Source organism: Contarinia nasturtii, unplaced genomic scaffold (assembly GCF_009176525.2).
Source record: "Contarinia nasturtii isolate CC-2019 unplaced genomic scaffold, AAFC_CNas_1.1 Cnas_scaffold_2739, whole genome shotgun sequence".
NCBI classification, from domain to species: Eukaryota; Metazoa; Arthropoda; class Insecta; order Diptera; family Cecidomyiidae; genus Contarinia; species Contarinia nasturtii.
In genome coordinates, this window is record NW_022200056.1 from 66441 (window position 1) to 76248 (window position 9808).

At 34.2% G+C, this 9808-nt stretch overlaps 1 protein-coding gene across 2 annotated transcripts in view; it reads right to left on the reverse strand.

Moving 5' to 3' along the window:
• Positions 1-7555: 7555 nt before the first annotated feature.
• The window catches only part of LOC116348990 (optomotor-blind protein), an 83121-nt gene continuing 80868 nt past the window's right edge, over positions 7556-9808 (reverse strand). For both annotated transcript variants that reach the window (XM_031780238.1, XM_031780237.1), the window contains exons 7-9: positions 9190-9374; positions 9025-9060; positions 7556-8854 (exon numbers count right to left, since the gene is read on the reverse strand). In XM_031780238.1, the coding sequence (XP_031636098.1) occupies positions 7947-8854; positions 9025-9060; positions 9190-9374 (1129 nt within the window). In that variant the 3' untranslated portion in view covers positions 7556-7946. The remainder of the gene's footprint in view (positions 8855-9024; positions 9061-9189; positions 9375-9808) is intronic.

Below are 9808 nucleotides of genomic sequence, written 5' to 3' on the forward strand. Positions count from 1 at the left end.
TTGCAATGCAACAATGGACCACAAGACACCTGAGTAACAGCGAAAGTCAAAGCACTATCGCCGAGCTTTGTTTGCTTAGACAAAATGCCGAAATACGCATTACGGATTATTAAGTGACAATATGCCCATTTAATGGTTATTTATTGGATTGATTCAAACATGCAAATGGTTTTTTCGTCGATTCTTTCATCGCACTGGTGCCGGATGAAAAGAACAATGATCATGTTCTTTTATTTTACGCAAAAATTACTATTTTTTTTCCACACGGATCAAACGATCCGATGTACCAATATTGAGGCATATACGGTTGAATGTTGATAACCTCATAATTGGTTTTAAATTGGTGCAAAATCACACCGGTCGGAGTACCATCGAATAAAAGCCTACAATTCTTGAAGGAGACAAAATACGCTTTTTCTTTCTCTTTCGTTCCCCCTTTCTCTTCCGGTCTATTTTTCGGTATCTTTCTCTCTCTCTCTCTCCCCATCGCTCACTATCTTCTTCTCTTGTTTAACGACTTGAAGCGCGTCCTTTATCTAATTCTTATCAATAAAATCCAGTTTCTAATTAGAAAGAATTTTTTTCTTTTGTTTTTCTGCAAAATGCCTATTTGCATTTCATGCGCCTGAGAGACGACGTCAAACCAAATTTAATGAGCCCAAAACCCGCTCACAAATTTATGTTTTAGATTTGTTAACAAATGTAATAAATCTTCAAATGATTTACATTTACACCTTCACTCAGCAAATTCTCAGTTCATTATATAGCTTTTGTTCAGCAACTGCACTGGCCTTAATTTGTTCATTGCAAACATTGTTACCTTTCCACGTGCATCCATTAAATTTAAAACAACGGTGCTCTGAGCACCAATAATATATCATGATTGTGGCCAGAGGCACAGGTGGGAATCACGTTTTAGACCATTGAAAACACCAAACGGCCTATGAACTTTAGACGTTTCTTTCAATTGAAAAGCATGTTGGATTTTGGTCAATTTCATTTAACGCATTAAATCAAATTGAAACAAAAGAACTAAAAAAACACTATTTGGTCGGATTTGGTGAGAATGAAAAGAACGCGCTCATAAACTAACGTTGTCTAAGTGAAACTATTAAATCATAAAGTGGAACAATGTTGAGCATTTAATGCGATCTAATAAAAGGTTTACGGCTATCTTTACACCAACAATTTCATTGAATAATAAAAATAATCAACAGAACGATTCAAAAATTGAGGCTTTCGAAAGACGGGAGGAAAAGCAAAAAAAGACTTTTAACGAAAGATGAACAATTTGACACAGAAACAGATGTTGAGACATTCAAAACCATTTCTATATTTACTTGGGTATCATCGGCTTGCAATCTCATTTGATCACAATTTAATAGAGAATCAACAATGTTGACTCAACAATTAAGAAGAACCATCACATCACTTTTCGAACTTTAACTGATAATTTTGACGAAAGACCAATGCATGGCGGATATTTTCAATTTAAGCATAGAGCATGGAGCGAGGTTGGTGGTGAGATTTTCAGAAGACAGTAGATGAATTGATCGGGAATATAACTGCGATATGTTTTACCTTATGATAAATTACGCCGTGATGACCTCGACCATGGGTGTTAAAGTTGAAAGTCGTGAAAAAAGTGAAAAATCAATTATTGTAAATTGTACAAAATAGAAAGAAAATGCTTGATAAAATCAAAAATCGAAATAATGAGAAATGTTTGCTCTCATTTAAATCACGCAAGCAAAATAGTTGTTCCTAGAGTTGTTCAATAGTGTTTGTTGAAAAAATTAGCCAAAATCATTTTTTTTCTGGCATACAGCTCTCTTTTTAAATCCAATTGAAATTTATACGACATGATGTTAATGAGATTTCTTCTCCATTCAAAGTCATTCTGAATGAATTATCATTTCTTCTACTGAAGGCGTGTCACATTTCATTCATTTTACATTTCTTGAAGTGAACCAAGAGCAAGTCTGAAAATCACCGTCCAAATGTTGGAGAATAAACTGAAACTAGCAAAAACGAAAAACAAGCAAGTCAAATCTTCGTTCAAAGCTAATAAAATGGCCACATAACTGAAACGGTGTGAAGCCCATTAATTCGTGTATATATTTGCTGTTGAATAAACTATGAATGGAAAAAAAACTATATTCTGTACATAACAATTAGTAAGTCACTTGATTGAGATAACGTGAAATAAACGCACCTCTTGGTCGCGCATGCATGCTCGCAGAACGGTCACCGTGTGGAATTTATGTACTATCACACTCGTTAAGCTGAATTGAAAAAAAAAATCCCAACACTGTTTGCAATTGCGGTGAAAACTTCATAAAATTTATGCTTTGAGACTTTTGGTTTTGTGCAATGATTGGAACGGAAAAACAATCATGGGTTTGTTGAACGTTTTTTGTTTGTTTGGAAATCAATTGAAAAAAATAAAATAGAGCCAATCCCATTGTCGTCGTTTTGTTGATGTGGAAATTTATAGACTCTTGATGAGATGCGTTTAGTTAGCGAAGGGAATTCTTGGATGTCAATTAACGATGTGAGAATGCTCATTCATTCAGCTTTTCATTAGAGCTTGGATCTCATTTTAAAAAAAAGACTTCGTCCGAAATGTAACGAGCTGAACGAACCGGACTGCGTTGGCCGAACGATTTAATAGTTCTGACGATTAATTTTCCATTCACTTAAGAGTCTTAAGACATACAGCTCAAGTCGAACATGTGTTCTTTCTACAGGTTTCATCAATCTTAAAATATTGTAAAATTGCCAAAAAAGGCAGTGAATTTTGGATAGTAAGGAATCGACTTTCAATGCAACGCTCGGAAAATTCGATGTTATAGAAAAGACATTGCAAAGCAAAGTTGTATACAAAATAAATAAATTGAATACTTTTTTGTAAATTGACGACATTTGTTGAGATATGTAGAACACGAACCAAAAACTGAAGTAAATAACGATAGTTAAAATATGTTTAAATTTTTCTCGATTTGGAAAAAAGAGAACAAGCTCATGCAAGAGAGAGAGAGAGAGAGAGAGAGAGAGAGAGAGAGAGAGAAGATCAATGCTGTGCAACAGGAACAAGTGCCTTCGATTGATATTATTTGATAATGAAGGTGCTGGCATCTGTGTAATTAAGTAAAAAAAATAGTCAAGAAAGCATTTATTCCATCGCTTCGACAGATGACAATAGCTGTGTTTGCTCTATTGAAATCGAAACTCAATTGTAGCGATTAAATTCGTTATTTCATGTGTGTGTGTGTCGACTAAAACAAACCTTCTATCAACTCGCCTGCAGATAGCCAGCTGACACAAAAACGAGTCCCCTTTCAATTGAACCTATTGATTTATTTGGTTTCTCCGTTTTTTTTTTCGCAAAGAAAGAGTTCATGTGCAGGAAATGTCGCATATTTGAATATGTACAACAGTTTGAAAATTATGCATTTTATGAAATAACAATGACAAATCGTTATGAATTTCCCGATTCGAAGCAGCCGAAACATTTCATGGTTAATCATTTCGAACAGACATACGACAATATATAATAATAAAAATATCTACCGCATTTTAATGAAAATGTTCATTTGATTGCAATTTATGATCGAAAAACTACTCAACCAAAAATGATATCCCCACAACCATGTCGCTTGACTCTTTTTTATGGTTTTGAACGAAAGAAAAAAAATTGACAAACAAAAATAAAAACAGAATATTTATGCGCCAAGCGAAGAATAAAAAAACCTATCGAACCGCCACAATGCAATTTAAGAGTAAGAAAAAAACGCGCAATGCAAACGACGACAGAATGAATGGATGAACTCTTTTTTTTCGGTTGTTGATTGCAATGAACGAAGGAGAATTTAAGAGAGAGCATATGTGAGTGTGAGCAAAAGGGTGGATCGAAAAAGAGTCCAAAAGTCAGTGAGTCCGACAAAGACCGAGACAGAAAATGAGACGTTCGACTTAAAAAGTCCAAAAAATAACACATGTTGACGCATTTTGAATAGTTTGCTCTGTATCTCTGTGGTTTTCTTCGATTCATACGAGCAGAAGAAAACAATTGATTTTTTTTTCTCGGTCGATTGTCAGTCAGTTGGGCCTTGTTGAAGACGAAAAAAAAAAACACAATTCGCTAGATTTAACTCAACTTACCATATGCTTTGAATATATGATGATTTAAACATTTTTTGTGGTTGCCGTAGCCGCCACTGTCGTTGAGTACGACGGTTTTGCATTGTCACGGAAGGAATCGAGCGTAAGAATAGCATGCCAAATATCGATTCATTCAACTCAAATGTCCGTATTTATTATTGACTTAATTTTTCGTGATTTTTTTTTGCCTCTTGTACACATTCTCTGAAAAATAATCTCTTTAAAATAGTCATAGTACGCAACGGTGTAGTATTTTTCAGAGAGACATTAATTCAAAAGTTTTTTTCATCAAATTTGTTTAGGGACAAAATTTTCTCTCTTCGGAATTTTTCCTAATTCAAGTATCGTTCCTTCCATTCGAATCGATTTCCAGTCTTTTGGTCAGAACGTCTCAATTTCATGGACACATTCGTTCAATTTAATCGTTTTTTTTTGTTGTTTCGAAAAAGTGACATGTTTCACCCCGAGGAAAACTTGTTTTTTCTTTAATTACAACCTTTCACAAAGAAATCCAACGCAATTTTCTTCAAAGCGAGAGAAGTTTTTCCCATTTAAATAAAGTGTGTCGTCAATTACAATTCCAATATATCACCTGGCAATTAGTTAATTATATAGCTGAAATGGCTCAGAAAAAAAGAAATTCTCTGGTTTTTCTGAAGAAAATAAGAAGAAAAAAACACCTACAAATTAAAACTTTGACACACCAAACTCTATCGATAAATCAAGAAATTTACTTTCAAACGCAATTTTAATCAATGGCTTTGTTTGAAAAACTCTACACCGTTTTATGCGTATATCATTGCTGGTGCGGTGTGTTTGTCGCTTTTCTCACACATCATTTTTCAAAGTGACGCACAAGTTTTTAACACAATTTTTTTCCTACCAGCAACAACTATACGGCAATTAGAACACGCAACAAAGCCGACATCACTTGCACAGCTACTTTATTATCAATTTGATTATAATCAAATATTATTTCCGTTTATAATAATAGAGATCATCGGAATAACGGGATTTCGTCAAAATAATAATCACCTTGATTTTTTCTGTGTAATGATTGATTCGATTGAATGTACTTTTATAATTAAATAGAATTTATAATAAAGTTCTTTTGTAATATATAAGATTTTTTCCGAATGTCAGAAAATTATTCGGATATGAATCCAACCAAATTTTCCATTGTTATTGTTTTCTTTCCATTCGGCGGAAGTGTGGGTGAAAAAAAGATTGTTTCAAGGTTAGAATCGAAATTGTAATCTTTTTTTAAACCTCTAGATCTTCGTATTTACAAATGAAATCCATCTTGAGACATAGGCAACACGTTTTTCTGCGTACTTATTCGAATAAAGTTCATATCATAAGTTATCTCTACGTTTCAACGTGCAATTGTTGTGGCCATAAAGTGGATAAGTATTTGTTAAGATTAGAGGTTCGGAGAAATTCACTAGTGCTAATAAATAGCAATAGCTATTTGATTGGTCATTGAAATGTCGAATTTTCGAATACACTTGCCCTGCATTGACGTCATCTGCATTATTCTTCCAATTTCATCTTGATATTCTTTAACACGATTATATGTTACCATAGAAACTCATGCCAAAATGTTCGGTTCTAAATTGAAACTGATATTATCTTTTAACATCTTCAATTTCTGTTATAAGTTAGAGCAAAGACTTACCAATATTTGTTTGCCGCAGACTTACACATTTAGTCTTTTTGAGAAGAATTCGATTATAATTGAAGTGTTTTTTTGCTTTCAGCGATTTTTTCGATTGTTTCACGCCACAAACAATAAAAATTTAACTAAAATCCCATGCTCATTTTAAGTGGGATTTTGTAGCAGGACGATTTGAATGCTCGAAACAGTTGGAGAGAGACGGCGTCCCTTTCCGCGATGCTTTATTCTTACCGAATGAAGAATTTCTAGAGATTTTCTGAAGAATAGGGGCAAATTTCGAGTTAATATCTCCTTCCATAGTTGTTATTTTGAACCTTTGTGAACTTTTGACCTTGTTAGGTTCGTATTTTGTCGGTAATCTTATGAAGAATGTTACTTTCTGAATCTGATTATAATTGGTGAGTGTATATTTATGGTGATTCGATATTTTACGTACATTTTAAACACATTCCATGCCATTTAGTACCATCAAATTCACCTTGCTCCTAGTAGGCTTCACCAGCTGGTTTTTGAACAACATCACCTCAAATAAAGTTCAATATAAACACACTCAGATGAGTAGTGTGAATGTAAAAAAGTCACCAAAAATTCGATTTTAGTTTCAAAAGAGTTTCCCATTTGCCCCTTGAATTTGTTAAATGCTGAAAATTCTTTCAAAAATAAATAAAAACGCATGTTTAAATGTCAGTTTCAATAATATTTAGAATTTATTTACACGATGCTTTCTTTCAATGTCACTTTTGTTGTCATTTATAATATAATTGTTGTTTGTTGATTAAATACAGCGATTACACGAATGAAATTAGCCACGAAAGCCAAAGATAAAATGTTTCGTTCTTTGTTTGGATGTCTTTCTTTTGTTGTTGCATGTTTCGAATAAATAAAATGTAGTTTTGTCTTCATTAAAGTCGAATTGTGAAAATCTAAATTCCGTGCGCATGTATGTGTATGTGTTAAATATTGCAATTGTGTTGTATTGAAAATGTTTTTCAAAAGTTTTTTTTGTTGTTTATTTATTTATTTTTAAATCTATTTTTCAAATAGATTCTTAGAAGCTAAACGAAACACGTATTATATAAATTTGTGTATGTGTGCTTTGCATCGAGAAAGAGGTACACACACCGCATCAATCTCGTGCCCTTAAAATTTCTTCAAATTTTTCCATTCTTTTTTACGATTAGGGTTTTTCTGTTTAATAAACTAAGGACGTGAATGAAAAACTAAGAGGATAAATGGGGATACCCTTAAGGAGATAAGCAAATGTACAATTTTATGCAATTAAATTTAATCTAATAAATATGCATTAATAATGAGAAATAGTGAGTGAGTGTGTTTGTGTGTGTGTTTGTTGTGTATGTTCTGAATTGAGATTTCTTTCATTTAGTTAAACTTATAATTAATATATCATCTTAAACACGTTTAGTTTACACAATGTATTTGGTGTGGCCACACCTGCCACATTTATCTAAATATGCAATTTTAGTTTTGTCCTTCACATTAGTTCTACATTTAGGAATTTGCTTGTTTAAATTACAAATAAACGAGGATTATACTTTCATATAGAATAGTTTTTTTTTCTTCATTTTTAATATATACTTCTTCACATATATTTATAATATATAATATATTTATAGTTTAAAGTGAGAGAGCTTGGGGGGGTTAGAGGAATTCAATGCAATTGTTTAATATAATTGTTCTTAATTTGTAAATTTGTTTTTTTTTGTGTGTGTTTGTGTATCTTGCACTTACTTAAACTTGTATATGCCATAATTTCAATTAGACTGATGTGATTAAATTTTGTGACCCCTGACCGGGGTCAGTTTGGATTGCATAACGCCGTTGAATCGATCCTTCATTCATTGGATGCGAAGATTGTTTTCTTCCGTTCACTTGGAACCAACTTGGTTCTGAAGACTCTTCATTAGCTCCAATTCGAGCCCTAGGTGTCCTAAGCCACCGTGGCTGTGACATTGTTGACAACATCAATCGGTTCGATGTGATTGACAATGTCATCGTTTGAAGAATGATTGTTGGCGTTCAATACCGTATCGGCCTCACGTAAAAATGATGTGGATTGCGTTGTGAATTGTGTCTTAAATTCATGTCACTGATCGACCAAATCGATTTTCGGTGAATCACGATCATCATGAATTGCACCATTTTTATCAGCATCTAAACCGTTTACCATTTTTTCAATGCTTTTCAATTCAGACGGTGAACTGCGCATCGTTGGTTTATCATTTGAAACGACAATGGTTGGCGACACCGAAATGGGTCGTTGTGAATTCAATGGTGGCGAATGATGTTGTGAATGTGGTTGATGATGATGATGATGATTTCGCATCGGTCGCGGGCTACTACTTAAACTTCGTGGACCACCGCCACTTGTTTTTGATGGTGTGACCGCATCAAATGCCGAACCCGAACCAGACGATGGAAGATTGTATGGTGCAAAACGATTATTTGAACTTGATGTGGTTGACAATAAACTACTGCTACCCGATGTCACCGGATTATTATTGTTATTACCTTTGAGCGCATGCAATGGTGACACTTGTGAATGACCTGAATAATGACCGAAAAATGCTGGATGCTGGGCGGCCAACGCTAATTGCGCATTGAATAAATTAAAATTCAAATTTTGATGATTCATTGCAGCTGCCGCAGCCGGATTATGCAACAATGATAAATGATGCGGAGGATATATACCGTGCGGATATAGATAAGGCAATAGATGGGGCGGCGGATGTATTGGTGGTCCAACTGATATATTTGGCGCTGGATATGATGCCGAACCAGACGATGATGTATTGTTTGGTTCTTTTGGACTGTTTGCCGTTGGACGAAATGCACCGGTACTGCCGCCAACACTTTCTGAACAACTTGAATCGCTACCATCACGTTCGGATTCATCGCCCGTTGTTGCATTGTGCATTTGAATACGCTTACGCAACATATCTTCATTTGTTAAATGAGCATCACCGACACCAGCAAAGTGATTGAACCAAGCAGCTAGTTTGGAAAATGGAGAAAGAGATCGATTAATGATTTGAATCCAGTTTTTTCTCTAGAAAATTTGTTCTTTTTAATACAAGTGGGAACAGGTTTTTTATATGCTTTTTAGTGAAATTTCTCAATTTTTTTCTGAATTTTAATCGGGGAAAAAATTGAATAATAATTACCTGCATGAGAACCGCTGTTGAATTGCGACAAATGACCTGTTAATTGCAAAAAAAAAGGAAAAAAATGCATCAAAAATCACGACTAGAAACCGTTTTTTTTAAGTTTTAGGCAATTTTTTGGCACACAATGTGCAAAAGAGAAGTTTTTCTCGACTGAATACTTACTCATAGGCAACAGAGGGCTTTGTGGTGGTCCAACAACGTCAAGAAGTTTATCATCATCATCGCATAGATCGGGTCGGGTGCGTTGATCAAAATGATGTAGTGCCCGGGAACTGGTTACATGTGTCGGATTCAATTTATCCGAATCTCCGCCAACGCCACGCTGTGCCAGTAACGCTTGCCTACAACAGTAGTTGGAAAGAAAAACACAAGGATTTCTATGATAATATATTCGACAAAAAACGTGAAATGTTCAACATCTATCATTTTCATTAGTTAAACTCATGTAAATAATCAAGGGTTGTTATCGCATAGCGATGCTACTCATTCAATGCAATTCAATTCTTTTTCTTTTTTTTTTTCGAAAAAAGTTTGAATAACAGATAAAACTATTCTCGATGCGAAAAAGTTCGTCAAACACTCGTAAAATGTTCGACTCGAATTAATAAAGCCGAAACGAAAAAATAAATCGATACGTAATTTGCAATGGTGTTATCATCGTTGCGAAGATTCTCGGAACAGTTTGCCATCTAATCGTGTAAAATTTGCATAATATTGCATTCACAATTCATTGTTGTGTGTGTGTGTGTGTGTGTGTGTGTGTGTGTGTGTGTGTGTGTGT